The sequence below is a fragment of the Caloenas nicobarica genome, chromosome 14 (assembly GCF_036013445.1).
Source record: "Caloenas nicobarica isolate bCalNic1 chromosome 14, bCalNic1.hap1, whole genome shotgun sequence".
NCBI classification, from domain to species: domain Eukaryota; kingdom Metazoa; phylum Chordata; class Aves; order Columbiformes; family Columbidae; genus Caloenas; species Caloenas nicobarica.
The window spans coordinates 4,172,634-4,200,346 of NC_088258.1; the positions used below are offsets into that span (position 1 = coordinate 4,172,634).

At 45.2% G+C, this 27,713-nt stretch overlaps 1 protein-coding gene across 3 annotated transcripts in view; it reads right to left on the minus strand.

Moving 5' to 3' along the window:
- Positions 1 to 3,003: 3,003 nt before the first annotated feature.
- Positions 3,004 to 27,713, minus strand: part of SDK1 (sidekick cell adhesion molecule 1) — a 387,985-nt gene continuing 363,275 nt past the window's right edge. The window contains exons 40-44 of one of the 3 annotated variants that reach the window (XM_065644569.1): positions 21,385 to 21,549; positions 18,641 to 18,778; positions 16,576 to 16,675; positions 16,259 to 16,388; positions 3,004 to 9,291 (exon numbers count right to left, since the gene is read on the minus strand). In XM_065644569.1, the coding sequence (XP_065500641.1) occupies positions 9,019 to 9,291; positions 16,259 to 16,388; positions 16,576 to 16,675; positions 18,641 to 18,778; positions 21,385 to 21,549 (806 nt within the window). In that variant the 3' untranslated portion in view covers positions 3,004 to 9,018. Of the gene's footprint in view, positions 9,292 to 15,591; positions 15,671 to 16,258; positions 16,389 to 16,575; positions 16,697 to 18,640; positions 18,779 to 21,384; positions 21,550 to 27,713 lie in introns of those variants that run through there. The other 2 variants (XM_065644568.1, XM_065644570.1) reach the window with 2 other exon arrangements.

Below are 27,713 nucleotides of genomic sequence, written 5' to 3' on the forward strand. Positions count from 1 at the left end.
GTGCGTGGACTAAGGGCAGAGATGAAGCTGTTTGGCCGGTGATTGGTTCGGCAGCGGGTGCTGGACACCAGCCATCCCCAGGAGCGTGTCTGGGCACAGTCCCTCCCGAGAAACCCAGCAGGTATGGCTGGAGGCTCCTCACTCAACCTCACCGGGAGGCTTTTTCCATAGCAACAAAAGCCAAGCCTTTGGCTGGTTGGATCAACCCCTGCTTGCTTCATAAAATGGGCTTTGTGAAAAACGGGCATATTTTTCTCACCTCTTTAATTTCTTCTGTGGTGCGGAGACAGCTATGGATCGATGAAAGTGTCTTTATCGATCACCTGGATGGCTTTTGCTGGATGCAGGATTGAAATGCTGAACCCTTCCTCTGCCAGTCCTTTCCATGGTGGGGGATAAAATATTTCCTCATTTCCATCAGGTTACGTGAGGCTTAATCCCAGAGGATACAGTCTCCCAGCAGATTAAGTCACAGTCTCGTAAATAAATCTGGAAATTTGCCCTGCTTCATCCCAAATATTCCATATTTCAGCTTCTCTGATGACTCCAATTGCCCTGTTCCTCCCCTGCCCCCCATCTCTAGGGTGTTTATACCAATCAGATGCACTTGTACACACATAAAAAATAACCCCAAATTAAAAAAAAAAAAAAGTTTGTATTTACAAGTTGAGCCTTGTACTGTTGGAATTAGGCTCTAATTAGGTCAGTCATGTTCCCCTGGTAGGGTATGAATGATAGTGCTGAAAAACAGAGAATGTATTGAGACCCAAAAATAACTCATCCTGCTGTTTTGTGGGAAAGATGTGTTTTCTTCACCCTGCGCTGAGGATATTCGCAGTCGAGGCCACTCGGGCACATTGACAGCAGTCACACAAACCGTGGCTTGGTCCCAAAGCTGGCCTGTGCCTCGACTTCCTCCTACCAACACAGGGATATCGATCCGTTCCAATTTGACAGGGCTGCAGTGGGGTCACCTGTGTTCATAAGGCATTTTATCACCCTTGGCACGAGGCCCCAGGTTATATTACACATACTTTGTTTAGCCAGACTTGCCTTTCAGCCTTATCTGCACCATTTGTTCAGTGCACAAAGTTCAAGCACTTGTATGAACTCAGATTATCAAGGATCAGGGTGAAAAACAACAAGCCCATGGCTTTGCTAGGGTGCGCATCCCAACCGGATCCCATGCACGGTGCGATAAACTGCCTTGAAGTTGCACAACGCAGAGAGGTACCTTTGAATGACGTTGTGGGCTCCGGTCACTTCCTCCTCTGACACATTATTGTCACCGTCAGGCACTAATAATAGTTCGTAGTTTGCTCGTTTCTCCATATATAGGTGCAGATTCTCGGATTGTGCAAGTGATTTCCCTCGTTGCAGCTTTCAGCTCTGCTGAGAAATTTGCCTTGTAAAACTTTGCGGAGTGACTTCCCACGTGAGACTCATCTGACTTAGCATCACCCTGACTCGTTAACAAACAGGGATGAACGTGTCAATTGCCTACCTAATGAAGGTCTCTACTGGCCTGAGAAGTCAGCGGCCACATTTCCCTGGCTTAGAGGGACGTGCCCTGCATGTCCGAGGAAACAAGACAACAAAGCAGAAGGACTCTTGTTCTTGGGGCACAGTGGAAGTGAACAAAACCCCAATAAAAAACGTGTGTTCAGATAAAGTTCCTTTTGATTTTGTGGGAAACTCAGGTTTGAAATGAAAATAATCAGCGAGGCAAGAGGAGGAGAAGAAAAAAAATAAAAACAAATGGCAGGCTTAAAAAAATCAAAGAAAATAAAAGGAGCAAGGAGAAAAAGAAATAACTCTGGAGCAAAAAGGCAGGGACGAAGAGGAGAAAATAAATGAGACAAATAGCAGGAAAAGGGTCAGTAATGAAAGCCCAGATTACTCGATTCAGTCAAACCATTGCTTGTGCTGTTCAGGGCAGGGCGGGAAGCCAATCTGTTTTCTCTGGTATTGTTTGGACTACAAATGCCATGGCAGATTTCCCACCCACTCCCGCGTTTATGTCCATGCTCCACTCTTAACCACAAAAATATGCGCTGAGGAAATGTGTCCTGAGAAGAGTAAGGGCTGGAAGCAGGAGGATGACACGCTTCGGAGCCAAATGACCTCAAAAAAGCACTTCTGCATCTTACAGCAATTTTGCAGAATAATGCCTCATTCACAAAACGCTATGGCGTGAGGATTTTCATCTTCAAAATGGACACATTGGTAGCTCTGGGTTATTACAAGCTACCAGCCACAGAGGGCTGTCTGTATTTATACAACACTGCATTATTTATAATACCCCTTCCAGGAGCAGGAAAATATGAGTTAGCAGCTTGACTTTCCCCCTCCAACATGGAAAACATTGATTTCTCACCCTTATTTCTGCCACCGAAGCTGCAGCTGACCTGACTGTGTTTAGTTTCCTTCTCTAGGCCAGATGCTCACCTGGTGAAAAGCCCCAACAACCACCCTGGAACATCAGATCCCACCAGCTGGGATCTGGTCTGACCTCCCCAACATCCGCACGTGTCTCGGAATCGATTAACGCTGCGGGGAGGAGAAATATTATTTGTGAGGGGACGATGGTGTACAAAACGGCAGCCCCATGGGTTTCCATTTCCGAATGTGTTTTGACTCCCTCATACTAAGGATCTGGAGGAAATTTATCCCCGCAAAATAACAAAACATTTAAGGCTGATCAGATTTTGGGTGGAAACTATTTGAGACTGTCAGTTATGCTGGAAAGCAGCGGGGGTTATAAGATTTTACAGTCCAGAACTAACAGTGAGGAATTTCAGCCCGTTTTCACTGTCCTGAGCTGTTAACTCGTGAGCACGCTGGCAACGCACCCAGAAACTTCTTCAAGCCAAAAATAACAGACGAGCCTGGAAAATATTTTTTTCCCCTCCCCCAGAATAAATGTACCAGGGACACACACATTTCAAAAAGGGTTCTTTTAATTAGAAGCAAGTTTGCAAAAGAAGAAGTAACTTTCTCATATAAAATAGTGGAGTGGTGAAGGTGAGGCTAACAAGAGGTGTGGAACAAAAATCCAGGGCAAATCCCCAAGGAGACATGGAAGTAAAAGCAATGATCCGATAACCGTAGTACACCAAAGGGGAACTCAAACACAACTGTGTGAGGTTGTCCTACCCCTAAACTGACAGCAGATACCAAATCAGAGGATGGACTCCATCTGAAGAGTGGCAAAGTGACCAGCTACAAACTCACCATAATACCATGTCCTTGCATCTCTCTGCTACCCAAGAGCTCCCACTGATCCCAGCACTGCCCAAGAGCTTAACGACATCAAGGGGGGAGCACTGGTGGCACCACCCAGGTGTCCCAGCTGCATAAACACCACCACAGCGCGTTAGCAGAAAGGTTTCGTTCCCAGGTCTGGAGAACCGGACATAAATGGGAAACGCTTCAAGATAAAGCTCTGTAATCTCATTCCAGTCTCTATATCCAGCGAGTCAAGGCCCAAGAAAGTGCACAGTGATCAAACAGCATCAAAATAATGAATTTCCTGCACAGCCCAGAGGTTGTCTAAAAATAGGCAGGTGGCAATTTTGAGAAGATAAAATTCTGAGTCAGAGCCTGGATCTCGACTCACAAGAGTATTTCACCCCTTGTTCAAACATATCTCACCTGTCCCGTGTGTCACGTGTGTGCTTATCTGTTGTGGCTCTCTATCACCAGAAGCGGCAAATTTATCCCTTCACAAAGTGCAACAAACTTTATTTATCTGGGACGGCTGGGGGTGGAGATGTGGGGGAGAAGAAACAGAACACAGAAATACAAAGAACTGAAGACCTGACTTATCAGGTAGAGCCATTTAAGGCCCATGCCCAGCCCAAAATGTTCAGTCTTGGGGTGAGTGTGCTCCTAATTCAAGGGTGGTTTTCCATGAGGAGGTTTCAATGGATACTGTACAACCACACTGTCGTGCATGTGGCTTTGTGTAAACACCACAGCAACATATGGTTTGACCGTTTATGGTTGGACTCGATGATCTTAAGGGTCTTTTCCAACCTAAAGGATACTATGATTCTATACCTCTCCCATTTAACCTCTAGTAATGCCATGATGATGTATGGACTCCGCACACACTGAAAAAACCAACCTAATAAATGTGATTGAACTAGCAGGAACTCCAGGTTGAATGAAGCTGCTTGCAGTATAACCTGCTCATCTAGCGACTATTCCGTGATGGCTTTTCCTCTCCAAATAGAACCCCTCATTGCACGTGCCCTTTTGGCTGCTATTGATAAAGCAGATCACTAAAGATAGGAGCTTTGGGGATCGTATTCAGTCTTACAAGTCTCAGGTTTCTAGGACTTCAAGATTTCTAATGACCCTGCCAGAGGTTATCTTTTTTTTTTTGGCGTGTGTGTGTGCTTTGTGTTGTTTTTTGTGGGCTTTGTTTTGTTTTGTTTTGTTTTATTTTTTAAGTCTCCTAATAAATTATTTTTATAAAAGGATTTTTCTGAAATAAGTTGCTCTGTTTAGTCTGAAAACAGCAAGTGGGAGAAGACACTAGTGCTCAGTATGAATAAACAGCCACCTCTCCTCCCTTTTTGGAGAGCAGACTGGATAATCTTTGGATGACCCAATGGATTTCTTGAGGGAAGCAATGACAAGGATAATAAAAGTATCCGCGTGTCAAGACAGACTTGGATATTTATTCTAAACAATTGCTACAGCAGCTTCTGGCAGAGACCTGGGTATAAGCAGGAAAAATGAGATCTTGACCCATCTGCAAAGCATCCCTGGCTCTAACATTCAAAGTGAAGAGGAAAAAAAAGATCCTTTTGGGCGAAGGATTAGTTTCTTTTTCTCTGTGTCGTATGTTTTGTGTTTGTGGGGTTTTTTTCTTCAGTAATGCCAACTGCTTCCAAAAGTGGGATCACTGGCCGCAGTGTGATTCCTTTAGTAAATGCTGATGAAACCCTTTGCTCTCTGTGCTGTGGCTTCTTGTTGCCCTTCCCAAGAAGGGGTGAAAGAGATTATCACTGTTGAAAGGAAAACAGTGCCCTCTCTTGTCCCTTCTCACTGCTGCCGCGCACACCCAGCAGCACCGATTGTGCACCAACATCAGAGCATTAAAAGATGGGAATGGAAAATACTCCACCCAAGGGTGTGGGTTATGGTGGGGGACACCCAATGTGTGGTATAGACTTTTGGGGAATAAACTGCTCCACGTAGGGTGGGTTGGACCAGTACAGCTCCTTCCCTCATGTGATTTGTGACAGGGACAACCTGGTGCTCGGTGCTGTTGGGAGTGCTGGGAGCATCGCTGACGGCGATGGCTGGTGGCATCTCAGCCCTGGGAGCAGGGTGAAGACATGGGCCCTTTTTTCTCCTGCAGGAAATAGGATATCTCTGTGGCTATTGCATGAAAAACGAGCTCCTATTAAACCATTCCCTGAAATGTCTCCCTTGGTCATTTCATGAAGTTGTTTTTATTTTTTAGTAACAGCCACCAAGAGACCGGAGAAACATGGGAAATGTAAATAAATAAATACAGAAAAATACCCTAAGTAGGCATTTAAAATATAAGCCTTCGTTTTTCAAGACTGTTCTAAACAGGAAGATGGAAACAGAAGTGGATTTGATGGGTGAAGTTCTTGTAACATGACAACTAATGTTTAAAAGTCATATTGCAAGGCTGTGATTCCCAAAGATTACAGCTGTGAACGAGACCTTCCTTGCTAACTGATGGAGCGTTTCCTTCCAGATAGAACAATTTACCTGATATCTGAGGTAAATAAAACCTACCCATTAATCATATTTTACAAGTCCAGCATGGTAACAAGGCGGTGCAGGCATCATGCATGTAGTTCTACAGGATCCTGGGCAGCAGAACACACGTTCTGTGCTCATCTTAGGGATGAGCAAGACAGTGAGCTTCCATGCTCTGCAATTGCCTAAGTAAAATAAACCAACGTGTAAGCAAAGCCAACACCTGAACAAAACTAAACCGAGAGTAACAACAGTGTGGACTACAATGGAACAGAAATACCTTTGTTCAGAACAACAGGTCCTAAAGGAATCACACCTGAGCTTTTATTTCAGCAGCAGTCAGAAGAAAAGGGCCATGCAGCCAACTCAGCAGGTCCTCAGCAAGCTCAGGCTTTTTAGTTGCAGATGGCTCTGAGAAAAAAAGGAATAGTCTCTTGTCCCTGCTTTGTACAGATCGTGCTGCTCCCCGTGTTGTCCTTCAGTGGAGCAGTGGCCACAGAGCCCATTTCCTTTGTTCCCTATGGTTTCTTTGCTTTTTTTGCTCAATGTGGTATCAGATCAGCCCCAGGGAGTAACTGCACCTTACACTAATTCAGATCTGGCATTATTCAGGAGATACGGAGCTACTCACACTATGCTTTCCTTTGGAGCAAACTCTTTGGTGTTTGTTCTACTTTCTACTGGTTTATGTCCCCAAATCCTTAGTGGTCCTTTAAAGGCTCCTCCTGTAGCACTACCTCTCACGTTGGATAAGCGCCATTAAAATTCCAACAGCATTTGCATTGCTATGTCACATGTATATAAAACAAGGTGTTTAAAAATATGTAATCTGATGCAGGAAATAACAAAGGAGAAAGAAAACAGATCAGAAAGTCACGTAGATGATTTTGTTTAAGAAACAAAAAAACCCCTCAGACTGCAAACAAATTTTTGTCAGTTCAGTGATTAAAGCAAAGTCCATATGGCTTAAGTGAACAGTCAAAGTGCACAGAAGGCAGTGGGGTTTTTGTTTGCTTTGTAGTAAACTCCACGTCATCCTCTTTGGAGCCCCTTTCTCCATCCCACACACATCCTACCCAGGTGCAGAGATGGGGATGGCTCACAGGGTTTTGGCTCAAGCCCGCATCTTTGCATTTCCCTTGCCATCTAATGAGCTGTGGATCATTATCCCAAACTCAAAAGCCCTTAAACACACCCACTGGAGTATTTGGTTTTGAATTTTTTTTTTTTTCTTTCTGGAGCCTTTGGAGAGGAACAGCAATCCAGCGCCAAAGCTATCCAGAATCTGCATGCACCAAGAGTAGCAGCGCTCAGAGGCTGTGCCGAAGAGTAAAAGCAGTTCTGAGACCGTGTGCCCTGTCCAAGAGGCACTGAAAGGTGACAGCAAGGCTGAGCTTGCCCTTGGACCTCACCCTCTTCAGGTGAGGTGCCACCAAGCTACTTCTGACCAGCCCCCACGAGTAGGAACAGGCAGCCACTGTAATCAACACCAGGTTTCAACAACCTGCCGTGAAGACACCGTCACCCAGGGCCACAGATGTCCCACATCCCTCCAGAGAGGACAGGGACAATCTGCAATAGCAACAGTGCCCACACGTGCCCTGACGAGATGTTCACAAGCAGCAGGACACCAATTTTCCTGGCTAACCTGCACCTACCTGGGGGGAAATGCCAAATGCTGGAGTGGCAAGAACTTGCCTACTTCCAAATTCACCTTTCAAACTCTCGCAGTAAAAAGTCTGGTGACCCAGGACTGTTCATAGGTCCAAGGGCTGGACTTGGATTCTTTAAACCCCTGACAACTTCCTCGCGAGTAAACAAATCGCTGCTAAACGTGACAGACTCAGGAAAAGGATAGCAAAGAAGAAAACAAAAAGGGAGCTATACAAAAGGATGAAAAATAAACTGAAAATCTCCTCTCTTCTTTCCAAAGGATAGGGCTTCCAGTGCACAAAGCAGCCTGTAAACGTGCACAATGTAATTCATGACCCCAATGCTTGAAAAACCTGGTTAGCTTTATCTGGAGACACTCATTGCTTCTCCCAGATATGAAGCTGAAGAATCAATAAAAGGCACCTATGGACACCAAAACTCACCCAGTCTGTGTGACGTGTCTTTGTACTAAAAAAATAAAATCAAAGAAACCCAGTGACCGTGTACTTCTTTACAGACCAATAAGCAGCACTGCAGAGTCTGGGCGAGAAAGGATGCTCGACTCCTATTGACAGGGCAAGATAACTTTGATGATCAAAAACCTTGTCAATTAGTAGACTCTCTAGCTTGTCATCGCAATCTTAATTGAAAGATTCCTCTGGGTTGCTGGGTTGCGTCCTTTGACTTTTAAAAAATGACTAATTCAAATGGCACATGCGGTCCACAAGGGAGGAACAGAGCCACACCAAAAATAAAGTGACCTTGCATCTGAATTCTTCCCACTTGCTTCACCCACTGCTGCCTACGGTGCTCTTTTGAGCCATCTCTTCTTCTAAAGGCCCTGGAGTTGGAATATTTAAAGAATGCAGCAGGTCCCATTTGTACAAGAAAGAAAAGCAGGTCAGTAATTCAGTATAAATACACCAGTAGTGAGCCTAGAGCAGGCACAGTGACACATCTGAGCCTAAGTTGATCAGCCAGTGCTCCTAATCTGGGGAGCAGCAATGAGGAGAGAGGAGGTGTCTGCTTTTCACGTGAGAATTTGTCCCTTTTCTGTATTTTCCTACTTGATCTTGATGACAGGGGAAAATTAAAAACAAACAAAGACTAGAGAAAAAGGAAGAAAAAGGAGCCTGGGAGGTTTTATGTTTTCTCTTCAAATCACATCACAAAGTCACTCATTGCATCTAGGGAATTCACCTCCTTGTTTGGGAATGGGGGGACAGGAGGAAGGGAGAGAAAGAAAGAGGGCAGAGAAGGGCATGGGAGCTGCTTCCTGAAGCAGTGTTACAAAAAGCAGTTAAAAAACCCCTACTATTCACAAGTGGTTAAAATCATCACTTTTCAGAATTCTTTTTTTTTTTTTTAAACAAAGGTTCAGCTAGTTCAGCTCCATATTTTAGAGTTGATTGTCTTCAGAAAAAAAACAAAAAACAACAAAAAAACCCGAAAAAAACCCCCAACCAAACCAAAACCCAGCCTCATTTGTGTTGCCATCCGTGCCTACCCTGATAGAGAAGTTACCCACAGTTCATCGCACCGGCCACGCACACACAGTCACTGCGACGGGTCCCTCCGAGTGCCGCCGGTGGTTCGGCTCCGTCCCCCAGCCCCGTCTCAAACGAAGGAGGAAAACCCTGTCACTGGAGTCCGGGAGCCGGGCGCGGGCTGTCCCGTTGGGGTGTACACCCCTCCTGAGCTCTGTGTCGTGATGACAGTCTGGAAATAGGGTTCTGTCTCGCTGGCGGCACATTCCTCGTATCTGTAGGATGCCGGGTGCTTCACCCCTTTCTGCTGCCGCTTCCATGAGTTGTAGTACGTGGGGTCGCTCATGTAATGGTTCACAAAGGAGTGCTTGGGCAACTCGTCTTCGTAATCCGAGTCAGTGGCCTGGAGCACCAGGAAAAAAAAAAAATTAGCCATTAGCATCCTATGATTTAGCCTGTTCCACTTTAAAAGAAAGTAGAGACAAGTTTAATGTTGCCAGCTGACAAAAGCTGTAATTTTAGGGTAGGATGGTTTGTAGTCCAAGTGTAAGACATGCCGGACTGTAGAAAAGCACCATGTTCTGGTTTAGCCAGGCTTTGCTGCTAGAGAGAGTCACCTGACAAACGCTGGTGATAAGAGGTGCAGAGAAATCCCTTCTAATTCACTGCAGAACGCTGCGGCTGGAGCTGGGAATACCTGTTTTGACACAAGATGCAGGGAAGTGTACAGACATCACAGGGAAACCAACAGCTTTCCATCACATAATCAAAAAGATTGCAATTACAACTGAGAACCTCTCTTCTGATGTGAGGACAGACCAAACGTGCTCCTGTTCACCAGATGTGCTGCTGTTTGAGGTGGTCACATCAGGCCACCTGCATAGTACTCTGGATTTGGCTTGCAAGCCCTGTTAAGTATTGAAAATTAGTTATATCACTGAAAGGGAATTAAGCGAAATCACAGGGCTTTTTTTTGGCGAACAACTTTATCTGTTTGTTCCAGCTGATTGTTGGTGGTACAACAAGGTGCATGACCAACGGCGACAGAAGAAGAGAATGCAAAATCTGGGAAAGAAGAACTGCCAGGCGGGAGGGGTTGCTTTCTTGGGATGGCTCAGGCACGGCCCCACATTCAGAGCGGATCTTACCCCTGAAACATTTATGCGCGGCGGCTGGATGGCTTCAAAGCTCATATCAGTATCAAGCGGGAGCTCTATTGAAATACAACCAGATAAGCTTTGAGCATCTGCCCCTCCTCTGAAGTGCTGCTGCGGTGATACAGCTGGAGGAATCACAGAGGGCTCGTACGTCTCCTCCGAGCACAGAGACCACGGCAAAGCCTTGGCCACGGTATCTAAGCGCACATTTTCCTTCTGTTTCCACTGATGTTGCCACCAGTAACAGCCACATCCCACACAGCACACAAACATTTACCCAGTCATTTCCATATCTCATGCCTTCTCTCAAAACCTCTGGTTTGAGCATGCAAAAGTTTTTATTCCTTTTTTCTTCCCCCCTGATAATCTGCATAGCCGATTCTAAAGGCAATTAAATATCAAAGGAGTAGCTGCCTAAGACATACGAGAGAGAGAGATGGGTAAGTGCAGCTCGTAACTGTTGCTGCAATTAGTTTCAAAAGGTTGGTATCATTCTGATCTATGCCACCACACAGCAAACACACATCCTTCTTGATCCTGCCTGCCACACAACTAGCCTCTCCTCCTCTAAAGCTCCTTTTTAATGGCCTCTGAAGAACAATCCTCAAATGCCTTGTGAACCATCGTTTGAAAAGGGCACCGCATCCATCATCCCACTTCTTTGCTCAGATAGCTTCTTCGATACTATTTCGTGCCCATTTTCCAGCACAGAGGGTGATGGACAGGCCTGAGAAATTTTTCTCAGAGTTTTCCAAAAGTCTGAGCAAAGCAGCTCTTTACAGCTCTGCAAAATTTCCCTTCCACTACCATCCATGCTTTTGGCTCTTTCAGAATTACGCACTGTTTGACTGTTTTAAGAATGCAAAGCTTCAGGTGCCTTGACACATAATTAATATTACAACAAAACCCTACCAGCATTTAATAATTATTCCAGGAGGAATTCAGCAAGTCTGTCTCCTAGATAAACGCTCCTTTGCACCAGCTGCCAGCCTTGGGAAGCCAACACCCAGCTCCCTCCAAAGACTTTCCCAAACAGGTGGTTTTTGCCTGGGATATCCCCAGATTTGGACCCTTTCGCAGCTGGTGGGTGCAGAGCGCAGCTCCAGAGCTCTGGCACCGCCGCAGGGAACATCCTGCCAGCACTGCCCTGCCTGGTTTTGTAAGGGGCTCCAATAAAGTCCCTCTGATGAGTGCAAACATGGCCACACAGCAGAACGTGGCAGCAATAGCTCAAGCAGGCTGGTCCTTGGCTGCAGACACAACCAACTTTACTTGCACACCAGAAGATCCCCAAACCCTGGTTTCCTCCATTCTTATCAAGAAACAGGTTGTAACACTTCGGACCAGCCTCCATCTGCCAACATTATGCTGCAGCTCCATATGGTAAAAAGTGCCTCGGACACTGGGGGATGATGTGGACATCCAGAAGAAAAGTCTCTGCATCCTGAGCAGAGGCAGGTGGTTACAGATCACTCACCAGAGGCAGCACCTGAAGGTGTGAACTCCTCTAGCTATCCTGATATAAGGAAGATGGGGGGCAGACTTTTTTAGCAGGGCCTGTTACAATAGGACAAGGAGTAATGGTTTTAAACCTTATTTTTTGCAATGAGGGTGGTAAAACACTGGCCTGGGTTGCCCAGAGAGGTGGTGGATGCCCCATCCCTGGAGACACCCCAGGCCAGGCTGGACGGGGCTCTGAGCAACCTGAGCTGGTGCAGATGTCCCTGCTCATGGCAGGGGGGGCACTGGGGGAGCTGGGAAGGTCCCTTCAACCCAAACTGTTCTATGATTCTGTCATTCTATGATGTGCTCCCTCCATCGAAGGCACAACGCTACCTCTGCCTTTGCCATGTCTTCTGAGTCCTTCCCTGATCCACCACCACTCTTACTGACTCAGCCACGTTAATCTCCCCTCAGCCCACGAAGAAACAAGCCCCTGCTGAAAAGATGGATCACAGCTGAGTCGTGTTGTCACAAACATAAGCAGAGAACTACCCACAAACTTCTAGTGGCTCCTTTCTGGTCTTCCTGATGTCCCCAGAAACACACAGAAACACAAAGACAACTAAAAGCTTGGAAGCTCTGAGAAGAAATGCTGAGAAGCAGCTGTATCCAGAAGACTGACACATTAGTTGATAGGTATAATAACACTGATGCAGCCTCTTGATTTCTGTCCACCGCTAGCAGAAAAACACTCACCCACAAAACTAATATAATTTCTGTACCTAAGCCAAGTTCTTTTGAGATTGCCAGAAGTCAACATAATAAAGAGGAGAAATACTGGGAAGACTTTTAGGTGGGCTGCTGCCATTTGAAATACTGTGTCAGTTGGACTTGCCATGAACACAAAGAGGGAATTTAAAACAATACCACCTGCTGATAATCTGTCCACTAATTAGTCCATTACACCAAATGAAAGAGAACACTGATTCGGTATAAATAAGGCCAGTGCCTTTCAGAAGCGACTTTCATGAAACATATCCAGCTGCACTAACATCAGCCTTTCACCATCATTAGCACTGATGCTGGCAAAGATAACCTACTTGTTAGTGTTGATACAACGTGGGGTTTTTTGTTTCCTTCAGAACAGGCAGGAACTGACTATTCCTCCATGTTTCTGAAGTATCTTCTAAGGTCTGCTCTGAGCAACGAGCTAATAATCACTCTTCCCAGCACAGAATTCTCTAAATTGCCATCCCACATCCCTCTCCGCCCTGATGACAATCAAAGAGTAGCAAGATAAACCTGTTTTGCATGAGAATACGGACAGCTTATATTAAAGGATTACTTTTTAGTGATTTTTAAACTATTGAGTAAATAGAAATGCTGCAGGGCTTTTTGCTTTGTTTTCCCTGCGACTGTGGCTTTGTTACCTTGGAAACCTCCATAGGCTGGGGCGTGATTGGGTGTGCAGTGACATTACAGGTTGTCAACCAAAGGTGCATGATGCCTACGAAACGACAAATACACAAAACGAGATGCTATTTAAGTGTTTTATTTAGCACAAATTGCACAAATGCTGTTCAGAGTGACCAGAGTTGGCTAGGTCAGTCAATGGGAAATTTGAAAATAGTTTCAATTATCTTTTTTTTTTTTTTTTTTTTTAAGTGACTGCCTAAGAAACAACCTTAAGAGATTACTTCTAAAAATGTAGATGGCAGCAGTTTCTTTTGGTTGACATGAAATGAATGTACTGTAAAAGAGACAACGTAACCTAGTAGGCAAATAGATTTCACCGGACACGGGAACCCTTGCTTATTTAATGTGTCACCTGCAGATGGTTTCCACATGGTGCCTAACTTGTTAAAGTCATTGGAGAGCTTTATCGGAAACAAGTTAAATCATATTCCCTATTAAGCGTTAAGTGGAAATTTATAATATCTCCCCACAGAGCTGAGAAAGCAAAAGGCAGTCAGACTGCAGAACAGCGCATGGGCAGCATTCAGCACTGACTGACAGTATGTGCAAACTGTGAGAATATGATCTCCTGAAAACCACTTTTAGGAGACCATCAGGACATCTGAGAATGAACAAACACACACCACCACCCTCCCTTCCCCTGCTTTTCCATGGCTGGGTGACATTGCAGATATATCATCAAATTTCTGTACATGGTGAACACCAAGTTTCTTCAGATTATCTGTCCAGAGTCTCATCCACTTGACTCATTATCTAAAAGCCTATTATTATTAATCATTTCCAAATTACACTCTTAGCACTCTCTTGCTCCATACCTGCCAATTAAACTACTTTAACCTCATTAACAGTACTGGTGCTTGGCTTTCATGACATGGAGTACGTTAACCACTTGATTTATGAATATTAAAGGTTCTGCCTGGGTCTGCTTGATTTTCTTTGTTTCTGTCGTGCTCTCCCCATCAGGAGGGAGCTCAGAGGAAGGCTCCCAGGCAGCTGTGTTCTAAGCGCAGTCAGTCAGCCCAAGAGTTTCTCGCACACTTCTTCATGTTCAGTGAACCCCATGAGAACTGAAGCTAGTGAGCTTCCGCCTTTTCCATATAAAATCTTGACACCTCAGGCAAGAGGGGTAAGACTAAGCAGCAACAAGATGACATGCGGATTGAAAGCACAAGCACGGGTTTTGGCCCTGCCTGCCCTCACGTGCATTGTATTGAGTGGAATTTGAGATCCATGCAAAGATGTATTACAGGAAAAGAGCGCTAAGACCCCCTTTGCTGCAGAGGACCAAACCTGTGCAGAGCTCTTAAATAAAAAGATATCTTTAACTCTTCATATAATGGGAAACATTTCTGAGAGATGGAAATTCCGAAATACTCGGCAAACAGAGCTTGTCTGTTAAGATCTCTTTTGAGAATAGAAACAAAAAGAACAGAGAAGACAAATAAGAACTAATAGGTACAGGAGTACTTGAAAAGAGGGTGGTCAAACATCTATACTCACCTCTGCTCAATCCCACCCCTAACTCCTGTCTGCATCAGCCAACGCAAACAGCATTTTCAGGCTGATCAAAAGGCAGCGTCTCCTATTGCTACCTCTACTGGGAGCACATTAACATTTCATGCCTAAAAGCACGCCCCACCAGAAAAAAAAAAAAAGGCAGCATCAAAGACATAACACAGAAGGGCTGCATATCTAAACTCCAAGGAAAAACAGGAGGCACATTTTGTTCACATACTCACATACACACACAGATTCACAAAAACACTAGAATCTCAACTGAGACCTTAAGGCTCGACTGCAATGCACAGTAAATAAATAATATTAATAATAGCCCGAGAAAAAGAAACAAAAATCACTTTCTTCTATGCTGTACAAACAGTGCATAGAGAAGGCAGTAATGACACCCTCCAAGTAGACTTTTGCGCATTACCAGGAAATACCACACGGGGCATTGAAATTAATGTCAAAAGGTGCCAGTGCTAAATTCATGATCATGCTCAGCAAACTGTTTTAATGACAGGTTTAATGCTGAGTTGTTACAGTGACATGACCAAAGCACTATGGGTTTAATCTGGAGGGTAACGCTTGTGCATTGCATAGGCAGCAGCTTGAGCTACACCAAGGGAAGCTGCCGGCGCGCCGGGTCGGCCACGGGGCAGCAAGAAGCAGCAGGCTGTCCGTGGTAATTAGCAGGAGGTGAGAGCAAGGTAGCCAGGAAAAGCAGCTGTAGCTGCAGGTGCAGAAAAGCTACAGATGAAAACTGTCATCTTCTTTCACTGCTTGCTGCTCTTGATTTATTCTTGCTAGAAGGGTCAGGTTTGGAGTGGTTTGGCCCACTGCTCGCTTCTTGCGCTGTCAGTTCAGATTCGTCAGGATCTCGGCTGACAACATATGATTTTAGAGACAGATTTACCTTTCTGGATATTCCTGGAAGTCTGAATATTCACCTCTGGCCACTGTTGGCCTTTTACAGACCACAAGTACTTCCTTTTTTCTTAAAGAGCATACAAGACACCAGATGGAGCATTGCCAGATGGATAATGCCAGCACACACCCACCTTCCTTGGAGAACAGAGTCTAAAGGCAACCCAGAAGGCTCCTCTTGAGTTAGATTAAGGCTGTGGGCTGGGGTGTTCAAAAACTCAGATGCTGGGCTCTCACTGCCATGTGCTCCTTGGCAGGTTACTCATGGCCCACTTACTCCCTCTGTAACAGAGGCAGCAGTTATCACCACGCAAGACCACTCTTCTGAATCTTGGTTTTTGCTGCAGCTGTCTACAAATGGCACTGTGAAAACCTCAAGCCACATCCCATACTGCAGTCAACGCAACAATCCAAAGTGTGTCCCACCTGCGACCTCATCCAGACATTGGCTCCAGCCAGCTGGTTATTTTGCAGCATATATATATACATGTTTTCCCAGAAGTGCTCCAAGTTTGCAGCCCCCAGGCAGAGGGTGATGTGCAGCCGCTTCCAGAGAGGTCAGCACACGCTGCCTGGCCGATTGCACTTCTACCTAACACTGGAAAACTGTGAGTATCTGTCAAGGCCGGGTCTGGAATCTGCCCTGCTTGGGTCTTGCTTGTGATTTTTTTCCTTTGACGTTTTAATTGTAAGATGCAATGCAAATAGCCTGGTAAATTGGACATTTAAAAGTCCCCAAGACAGAAAAACAATGACACCACAGTACAATGCAGGTATGGGATTGGGACTTCAAAATTTGCCAGTGTTCATCGGGAAAACGAATGTCCGCAGTGACTGGGCAACATCTGGCAAGGCAAGGGGAACTCTTACCTCCGACTCTGACACCTCTAAGGGCTTCTCGTTCAGGCCCAGGCCCTCGGTCAGCACGGCTCCGTTGTACTTGTTGCAGATATCCTCATCTGAGTAGTGCAGCCCCCCGGGGCTTGGGCGAGGAGGAGACCTAGGAAACGTAAAGAGTGTTTGGGATATTGTAATGTCTCTGAAATGACATAATTAAAGACACAACAGAAGCCAGAATCTTGTCCTTAGATCCTCCAGACAATGGTCTCTCCCCTTCATTTATTTAACAGTTGCTTGAAGCCAGATAAAAAGCCATTTCCAAGAGCATGGTGCTCCCAGCTTCTTACCTGGTTCCATTCTTCTTTGAGAAGGTGCTCTTGATGTTCAGGTGTCTGCTGTTGAGCTCCAGAGCAGTGAAGCCTCCGTTATCCAGGGTGACCGACTCTTCTACATTGGAGATAGTTTTACCTTGAGCCAGGCAATGAAAGATTCAGCTGAAACAAAGGCACTTCTCCCCCAAATACAACTGTAAGAGTTAACTTCTTCTTTGTGTTTTACGACATCATTAATTATTTGAAAATCTATTTACCTTTCTTCTGGCAAATGAGTACGATCAGAGTGAAGGAGAGGAGCTTATCAGGAGGGTGAATAGGCAGAGGGAGCCCAAAGAGGGGAAAGAAGGAATCACGGATGGATGCATTTCACTCAGAGGTATCTAAAGTAGTGCAGATAAACTGTGCTCCAAAAGTGCTTATTCTTGTCTTTTGACTATAAATAGAAACCGGGTGACTAATTCAGGTGGCCAGTGAAGATGTCCTACATCAGGTGCCACGAATGTCATTCGTGCTGACTGAAGTAAAGCAAGAGAAAGTAAAACTAGGAAAGGCAAAAAAAGAGGAAAAGAGAAAAAAAAAAAGACAGGAAAGAAAGCAAGAGACAGGTAGGGTAAGTGAACAGCAAATGGGAAAGAGATGTCAGAGCTGTAATGAGGATAAGATATAGATGCGAAAAATCACTGGACGATGTAAGGCAGGGAAAAGGACAGGGGACTGGGAGAAGAAGGGAAAATACAGCAAAGTATATTATTTCTTGTGATCAAATACAACAAGGGCTTATTCTCTCCCACACTCATTCTTTTAATCCCAAAGGTGTGAGCTTAGCTCATGTCGCAGGGAGAAGGACTGGTTGCGTATTGCCGCTTCGCAGCAGACAGGTACTTTATCCTCAGTTTCAATTTCAGTGCTACATAAAAACTTAGTGTGAACACTGATACCTGACACTACAGGTCAGACTTGTCTTTTCCTGTCTGTCCCCCAACACAGAGAAAAACTAAGCAAATGAGAGATTTCCTATGAGCTATGCATACAAATTTGTAATAGTATTAACCTGGTAAAATGCCACGGTATTCATACATCTTGTATCTCACAGGACCGAAATCTGATTTTCTAACACTTGTTAGAAGTCAATTATAAAGAAAGAAAAGATCTTCGCTTTGGGACTGAATTACTAAATACTGCCTGGAAGTCTCCTTCATTACATTAATCCCTAAGAATGGGTAGCGCAAAGACCCATCCACCTGATCCTGCTCATTAATGTGTCTTTTTTGGCACCTCCTGGCATCAGAGCAATTTCTTGCTGGAGGTGGAGTAGGCTATCAGAGAAACATACATGTGAACAACCCTTCCATGACTTTATTATATCAGGAGAAGAAAAGGTAAAAACAATATTCAGAGCTCAAGAACTGGGCGTTTTGAAAGGGACTATTTTAACATTCCTAGTTGTAGAGTGGGTTGTTCCTGCTTCCCTTCAGAATGGAGACTAGTAAAAATTGTGACTAATGGAAAATTCAAAGCTTAAAGTCTACCAGGTCCAGAAAATCAAGACACCTCCTGCCTGCTTGGGCCCCAGCCCAGCAAGTGCAGCTTGGCTTAGGGAATGAATGCCAGACGCAGGGCACTATTTAAGTATTTGTGATCTAGTCCTTGCACATACAGACCTAGAATATTTGGGTACAGCCGTGGAAGAGCAGAATCTTTCCCCTTCTCCCCATCTATCAGAGAATGATGACAAAGCTAAATGAAGTCTCAGCTCATTCATTTTTTGTGGTCTTCTGCCAAGCATTTGACCCAGACTCCTTGGCTTTTGCTGCCGTCTCTGGGACTTCCAGACGCTGTCCTGTCCAAGCCCACGGCTGGTTAGCATCCAAAACCTGGTAAGATCAAGCACCCTTTGCCCAGTATGGCTGCGGGCAAAAGCCATTTCTACCAAGCCAGACAGTAAAAAGATCTGAGTCTTCTGCCAAACAAAATACCTACCGTGCCCACTCTGCTGAAATCAGGGGTTCAAAGTGAAGACATTTATCATTCTCACAGCTCTTGAGAGCGTGTGCACAGCATGGAGCCAATGTCTTACCTGTGCTGCAGTTCTTGTACTTCTTGCTCTGGCCATGCAGAACCAATGCAAACACCACCAGGAGGATGAGGATCACGCTTGAGAGAGCCATCACCAGCAGAAACCACCACTCCTCGTAGAAAGGGGTTTCTGTTTGTGCTGAAAGAGCAAAAAAACCCAAATAAGAATCCTTCTTCGTGCTCCCTCAGAATCTCCCCTTCTGCCCCACAGCATCCATAATACTGTTCAGGAGACAGAGGTGTTCAAAGGAGGTAACACACTGTACTGGGCAATCAGACTTTGCAGAGGCTTGCTGACACTTCAGAAGGCAAAAAGAACAGGAGCATATCACAGCTCCAACACCTCCACAAGCAGCTTTCACACACCCAGAGCAGCGCTCCAGAATCCCTTAGCTAAGAAGAAGTTATCACCAAGGGAAGAGAGGGAGGTTTGTTCCCACAGATCTGCACATCTGCTTTCCTGGACTACTGCAGTGTGCTTAATACTGCCTGGGCCAAAGGAACCGCTAATATATTTGTCATGACCCATGACTATTCCACTTTTTAAGAGGCTTGCCTCGCCAAAATGCTGCTCAGTGGCTCTTTGAAAAATACAGCTAGTGCCAGGGAACAAAGTACACTTGGTTCAGTGTCTTTCAGTATCTCCATTAACTTCAGCTTCCAACATGCACTGCTAGTCTGTCCTGTTTCCCCATCAGCTTAGCCAAGCCTGATGTGCAGTACATGGATATCAATTTGGTTCCCTAGATTTTGTGCGATCTCAAGTAATTTCACCCCATTTGACCTCAACTGGAGACACAAAATGATACTAATTTGCCCTTTCTAGAGTTATCTTGCCAGCCTTAGTTTAAAGTAATAGGTAATGCTATTTTCTAGTGGTGTTACTCTTATTGTCAGCATCCTTCAGCTTTGTGAAAAAATGCTACTGCCAGCCGTTGTATAGAATTTCCCTGCAGTCCATAAGGCAGAAGAACACCTGGTAGGAATGGGCGATGCCAGGAGATCAACTTCAACCAAACCCCTGACTATCACTGAACACTCTCTTTCCCCAACTGCCCTGAGCCCTAAATCTAAACACAAGTCTGTTGAAAGCTTGATGATATGAGCTCAAATTTGTTTCAGATCACTGGGTATTCTGCAGCAGCAAAAAGTACCGACGATCTGTCTGTGCTAGGAGGCCAGTCCAGGCCAATAAAGTCCTAAAGGCAAACTGCACAAGCCATGCTGGGCTGAGCAGATTCAGCGCAATTTATACCTCCCTGTGCTAGCTGAAGTGGCCAGCCTAAAACGCCTTATACTTTTATGACTGTGAATCTCAATGGAAACCTCTTACTTTCATGCAGCAATTTGAGATGAACACTGAAGCATCAAAAGGAGGTGAATTAAATAGTTCTGTTCAAGTGGAGAACTTACAAACAAGCAGTTTATTTATAAAAAGCATCACAAGGCGCTGCATGCTGAGCTTCAGAGGAATAATGTCATCCAGGAAAAGGAAGACTGACATGATTACTGACCCTTTACATTGTGTTAGAGCCTCTGTGAAATCACAGATAGGAAAAACACTGAGTCTTGGTGTTTGAAGTGAGTTGTGTCTGCCCTTGTCCTGAAGGAGAAAAGCAAGGGTAGCACTCACACCGCGATCCATAGACAGCTCTCACAGGCTAAGTGGTTAATTGTGCAAGGACAAACGCAGCCGTGATGGCGACAGCAGCATTTACTACTCTTGCCTGCTGGGTAGCTGTTGAATGGTGTTTATGCTTTTCACTGGAGAAGCAAAGAGATAAAAGCCACTCCAGAAGCTGGAGCATTGCCAGGTTCTCAGGACTCTCCAGAATTTTGAATCACAAAGCCACTTTATCGGGTTCTTTCATTCCTCTCTTCTGTATTTGCTGACACACCAAGGATGAAACCTATTGCTCAAAAGCAACCTGGAGTACAGTTGTCTCTGCAAAGGGTAAGAGGAGACCTGAGCAAAGCTTTCATGAGGCAAGATCTCCCACTTCACGACAGGGCTTTGAACTTGAGCTGCCCAGACACGGCAAAGCTGAGCGGAATTTGCTTTGTGAGGTCTTGAAGTTCCTTCAGAAAACCGGAGTGCTGGGCTGCTCAAAGGGATTTTGGAAGCACGTTTAGGCCACAGGCCCTGTTTACAGGGAAGAAGCACAAGATAGCGAGGAGGGTGGGAAGAGGCCGGGAGCATCACCAACAAGCTGCTCTGAGGAAGGGGGACTGGAGGCATCACACCATACTGGAACTGCCAGCATAGAGGATATCAGGAATAATTTTGTGAAACTACACTTCTACATTTTTGAGAGCTAAATACAAAATAGCACTGAAAATGTTCATCAGAGAACCCTGGGAATAAAAAGAAGGAAGCAAAGTAAACAAAACAACAGACTAGGAGAGGAAAGGAGAAAAAGCAAATGAATTGTAGATTGTGCAAATTAGTCTTAGGCAAAAGAACTTCCATTAAAACACTCTTGAAATTCCTGAGAAGCTTCTTTGTCTAACTTAAAAATGACACACATGCATTTTTTCCTCCTGAGAGTAAAGCACACTGTAGTAACAAGCCTTGATTCACCGCTATAGTACTTTGGTTTTATCCTAAAACAAGTGAAAACAAGCTGCCCATGATTATTTGTTGCAACTAGGGCATTTGGGTTAGTGTATTTTTTTCTTCTTTCTCCCTCCCAACCCCAAGAAATTCCATTGGAAAGGATCTTAAAAAAAAAAATCCATGCTTACCTGATACTGCCACAGAGGGAACGCTTGGTTCTCCATAGCCAAATTCATTGACAGCCACCACCCGAAATTCATAGGTCACACCCTGCTTGAGTTTGTCCAGGCCGACCGTGTAGGAGGTGGCACTGCGTGGGATGTCCTTCACAAACATGTCCCACAGTCCTTCGTCTAGAAGAGCAGCAAGGAGAGAAATGGCATGAGCCGTGCGAGTTGACATTTCCTTTTGCCCATTGAAAAAAAATTGTCCCTAATTGTGCATTTCAATCAGAGGCCATGGACACACTTACCTGAAGGCTGCTCAGTGATACACAAAAATGTCAGAATGCCCTGCAAGACCCCATCTGTAAAGGCATTTATTCCGGATGGGGGGCTTGTAATAGCCCAGATGGAAGAGGTCTCCTCTAAAATCTGCAGCAGCACCCACAGTGACCTGAGCTGGCTGGAGCAGCTGCCAGCCATCTGGGTCCCTCCTCATCAGGTAATGTCACCGCAGCCTGTTCTTTGACAGGATAAGTAAACCCAAAGCAGCCTGCTACATTAACGAGTCCTGATTGCACAGGTTCTGGCTGGGTTTTACGTTGCAAATCTATCCTGGTGTGTAGGCTAGGCTTTGCAAACTAATGTAAAATTTGGGTCTTGGCGGGAAGTACTGTGGCCTTATGTGAACTGGTGCCTGGTGGACTCGTGTCACTGGAGCGCTACTTGCTTCGGAATATCAGTGGTGATATGTCCTTCCCACGTGCTGGCCCGCAGCGTGACACAGCCCGCAGAGCGAGACCGCAGGCACTGCACTTCTGTGCCACGCTTCTTTAAACAGGAATGAGGTTTTGTTTGTATTATGATTGGATATTAGGAAAAATTTCTTCCCAGAAAGGGTTGTCAGGCATTGGAACAGGCTGCCCAGGGCAGTGGTGGAGTCGCCATCCCTGGAGGGGTTGAACAGACGGAGATGAGGTTCTCAGGGACGTGGGGCAGTGCCAGGGGTGGGTTAATGGTTGGACGTGATGACCTTGAGGGTCTCTTCCAACCAAAATGACTCTGTGATTCTATAAACTTCTCAAAGTTTATAGATTAAATCCTGATGAGAGTGTTTCAGTAGGGTAATCTCAGTTCTCAACAGCCCTACTGACATTGATCCTCACCAAGCACCATTCTGGTCCCTGATCCAACCCATAATCTTATACTGACTTCACTACAATGGAAAGAACTTTCAACAAGATGGATGCTGTTACCAGTAAGAACAAACCCAACTATAATCAAAAATGCCAGTCAATAATTTTCAGTGCAGGAATCACACTTTAATCTGAAGGGACTGCTTTTTAGTACAAACTGGTGCGCAGCGCTTTCGCTGACAAACTGGAGCTACTGGCTACGCATGGGGCCAGACTCTCAGCTAGCCTAAGTCCACGTAGCTTTTACAGATCTGACCTCACAGGTATCCCATTGGGCTTCTACTTATAGTTATCAAAGCTGTTCGAGCAAGGCCTATTTTTCTCTGCATGTCCCACAGCAATAGGAACACGATGATAACCTCTGGATAGATTTGACTCGAGCGCAGGAGCTGCCTGCTTTGAAGGAAGAGCCCTCTGCACTGTGAGATTCGAGCACCAGCATGTCTTCTGTAGCTTGAGGTGTTATCAAGGTAACAACAAAGCAGGAGCCAGCAGCACTACCCTCGGCGACTTGTTCTGCTGCTGCAATGAAAGGCCGGAATCTGTTCTCATTTACTTTGCATTTACCTGACTGTAGACTAATTGAAGTCACAACAGCGACTCCAGAATTGTGCTGGTGTAATAGAGCAAAATTTGGCCCTTAGCCTATTTCTGTGCAACGGGGAATAGCAGCAAAGATGGATTGATTAACACTGCAGGTGCATTTCCATGTGAATGTTTTAACTTTGGCATCAGTAAATATTGGCTCAGTAATTTGTACCGTGCTGCACATCTAGCGACACACACAATGACTAACAACCCCCAAACTACATCGTTGCTGATCATGAGGATTGGCAGTCTCAGCGGATGCAAAAAGCAGGCTGAAATGTATTGTTTCAGCTACATTTGAGAAATACTGAAGAACAATAAAAATAGGTAATTTTTCTGTCATGCTTAAAATTCAGACCAATATATTATTCACCAGCATGATCAGAGTATAATGAAGTTATCATAATGTTCCATTGTTATGTATTAGTTGGATATTACAATGGCTATAAAACAAGAGATAAAATATTGACTTCCCTTTTAGCAGGCAATAGAAGGCGAGATTATTTCTACCACATCAACTTACAAGGTAATAAAAAGGCAGCTTGGGATTTAGTTTCTCTGAAGAGGGTGGAGTGAGGGATGCATTTTCAAAGTTAGATTGTTGCAACCAACGACATGAGGAAGATGCATCTCAGACCATAAAATATTGCCCTAATTGCTAGAATTGCCTGAGCTTTCATAAACACATTTGTAAACAGCAATAAGAGAATTTGAGCCCATTGTGAATTGTCTGAAAAGCAATTTGTTTGCTTTGAAAGCCACTTAAATGGTGGAAGAAAAAGCAACAATAAAAATGAATGTTCGACACTCATTGCAACAAACGCAACTGTTCACACATGCACTTTCTTACTCATTTTCTCAAACCTATCAGGGTGCATAGTGCAGAATATCCAACAGACCAAGAAGTGCTAATTTAATCACTCTGTAAAGCTTGCAATAAGTTGGGAAAATATTGCACTTCCACATGTCTGTCCCTTTGACTATGGTGGCGATGGCGTGGGGCAGCAAAGGCTGGACGTTTCTTTGGAGGGATTCCTGTCTCACAGGAATTCCAGAGCCCCAATTAATTCATCTTCTCTCCATCTGGAATATTCAGGCCTCTTTTAGTAGACAGAGATCACGATCATGTATTTCCAAACTAAAAAAGCGTTTTAGTTCAGTGGTGAACTTCGGGATTAAATATTAAACACAAGCTTGTGAATTCATTCCCTGCATCTCTTCCCCTATCCCTCAAAACTAGGTTTGGTCTAAATGTTAGAAGTTCAGCTGAAAGAGAATTCATTAGAAGGTCACCTATGATAGCAAAGATTTGCCTTTAAGTTCAGTAGAAAATCATTAGTACACTGTACACAGTATTTTCCACCCAGTTTAAGGAAGAAAGATGCACATGCCGTGGGTGGGATATCAACTGGGTATTAACTCAAAGAAACCATCAGGAAAAGCAAAAGTTTGCAACACCGGACTCCTGCAAAGAGGCACAAGGCTCAGCCAGTCCCAGCCCACCCCGGCTAATGCCTGAGAGAGGCGGCACAGCTGGCAGCAGGGATGCGGGGGTGCTGCTGCAAATGCATCTCTTTCTTCATTTCGTATGGCCTTTCACTGGGCACTCGGAGGCATTGCTTCCTGTTCCTTTAAACACTTCACCAGACCCTGTCCCAACCTTATTTCCTGCTGACGTGAGATTTGATCTTCATCCCCCAGCCCTGACTTGCCCATCCAATTTTGGAGCGAGGCACGTGCGTGGCGAGAAGATCTGAATGACAGGGGAAGGTGAAACCACCTCCGACTAAAGACGATGTCCAGGCTGCGCCAACCACCCTCCGGGCCCAGCACCAGCCCCACGGGCTCTGGCCACGCACGGCACCCCCAGGCCAGCCTGGCTTCATGGACAATTAATCGAGGTCTCCATGCTGAATAAAACTGACAGTCAGTAACGAAGGCTCCCGGCTCTGCTAGCTCAGGCCACTAACAAACAGCCGCTGTGCTGCGGCTGGGAAGATGGAAAGCTGTCAGTTATTTGAGCCTGCCCCTCTTGGAATAAGTGGAGAGCCATGCTATAAAACCTCCTAATTACACATTAGGAGGTTTATGAGGGGAGAAGCTGCTGAGAGTTAAGGACTGGCTGAATGCGGGTAGTGTCCCTCCTACACAGGACAAAATTAAAATGTGGTTGTATTTGTCAGAGGCAAAGGGCTGGATTATCATGCAAACTAGCGAAAGGACAAGAATGGGAAGTGAAGGCTGACAAACTGTCAGCCTCGACAAGTCGTTCACGAGCAGAAGTGAACCAAAGGCCCCATGGCAGATGCCAGCAATGCAGCTGCACCCTTCACTTTGAATTTACTGACTTTTGCTGGTTTGTGTCCATGTTTGACACTGCACTCCCTCATTTATTTAAAAGTAAACAGAAAAGGAAGAAAACATAAAAACAATACTCAAGACACCAGAAAGGAAACTAAAGTGAGATCTGCCCTCGGGGTGTGGGAAGCGAGAACCAGCATTTCTGGGGATGACAATCCCCACTCCAACCAGATGGTTTTTCTCCAGACATCTACTGCCTTCACAGAACTGACCATCTCAGGGAGAAAAAGCAAACACTTTCCTAACTTGTCTATGTCCTAAGCTCACAATTTGTGGCTGATGTGAGGTTTAATGGGCCTGTTCATGCCAGCCAGACTGCTAGAAACACTATTATTTGAAGGATGTTAAGATGCAATTCCCTCCCACTGGGCTTAAGTCATCCCCTGCTTGGGAAAAGCAAACTAAAAAATCCCAAAGCACACCATGGGAAGAGGAAGTGGAAGAAGAAATCTATATCAGCTTGTCCTGGGTCAGAGGCTTTTTTAGATGGGAGATAACTGGGAAGGAATGTCTGTGTGACTGCTTAGTACTTTACAGGCCACGTGCCCACCAATAAAGCACAGTCCGGAGAGACGAGCCTTGGATGTGGCATGGGGGTAAGAAAAGAGGGGCAAAACCAGCTTCTCCACTCCCTCCGGCAGCACTGGGAACCTTAACATCACCGTGCCGTTTCTGACTTTTCCCCTGTATGTAAAAACTGAGGACACGATCTAATACCCGCTCCTTATCCAGCCTAGTTGATGTCCAGGGAGTGTTCATGGCGGCAGCGACAGAGGCTGCTTAATTGCGTTTCTTGTAATGCACAAAAACTGGAATCCATTGCTCTGGGGGCAGAGAAGTTGAAGGAAAAGAAAAACTCTTCTGTTTCTGTAATGTCTTCCTCTAGCACAGATCACTCTGGAAAAAATATTGGCTCGCCTGCTCCATCCCCATGCCTGAGTATATTGAAAATGCAGAGGAGGTAGTCAGCCCGGTCACCTTCCGTAAATCCAGGAGAGAACCGGGGAGATCAAATGAACAATCTCAGCTGCCTGCTGCCGCCATTGCTAAACCCAGCAGGGCAGCCGGAGCCCTGGGAGACACAGCAGGGCAACGAAAAATTCAACGGGAAGTGAGCACAGGGGGTAGGGTTTGCCATTTCTGACAGAAAGCCACCCTCGTACTCTGACGGAAGAGTCTTGGCAGGGAGCTACAGTAGGGCAAATGAGATGATACAGCATTTAACTTTTGGGGTAATGAGGCCTATAATAGATGACACTTGAGATGTGAAACACTAAGGTAGTGGTACTGCATTTAAATATTGGCAACAAGCTAAAGCTTTTCATCTGTCTGTTCAATGCCCCTTTTTTGATCTCAGAAGGATGAATATCTTTTGCTTCCTTGATTTTATGTGAAGGGCACAAGTCAACTGCTCCTCTCATGGACAACAACTCCTTAAAAACAAAACTTGCTCCAATCCATGCTCTACTACCCATATAAATCAACATGCAGAAGAAATTTCTTAGAATTATATTAAAACAGAAGCTGCTCTGAATGACCAGCCCTGACAGGAGGAATTAGTTCCCTGCTTTTGTTAAGCTCGTAATTCAGATTTCAAACTCCTCCGTGCAGAGATGAGGAGGAAAAGCGGCACAGAAAGGAAGCTGATGCTTGAGTGACATAAGCAAACGTTCCAATTAGTCCGTCTCCTCTCCCGGATCACATTTCACGCTTCCTACAGCTGCAACCAGAATGAAGGATGAGAATCCAGCATACAAATGCCTAGTTCATTTGCTACAGCAGCATGAATAGGATTAAAATAATCTGAAGAGGAATTAAATGCCTCAACAGTCAGGTTGCAAGAGCGGGAGAATAAGACCTTTTCTGTGTGGTCCCTGGATCAGTGGAGTGGGGCCAGTAGGAGTGACCCAGGGTTAATGCAGCTCAGACCTGCCCTGGAGGGCCTGTTTTCTTCCTGCTCAAAAAGAGTGGACCACAAATCCTACAGCCTTAGCCACAAACTGTAAAATGTTCGTTCACATCCAACGGGGAGCCAAATCCAGGAACACTGGATGAGTTTGCAACGTCACCATTCACACAAGCTGAATTTCCAGCTTGCAGACAATCTGTACGTGGGCTGCAGGTTTCCCTCTGTTATAAAATATTCTTACTCAAAAAACCCCATTTGGGGAAATGTTAGCTGGTAAGTGATCCTCAATTAACAGTTTTGGT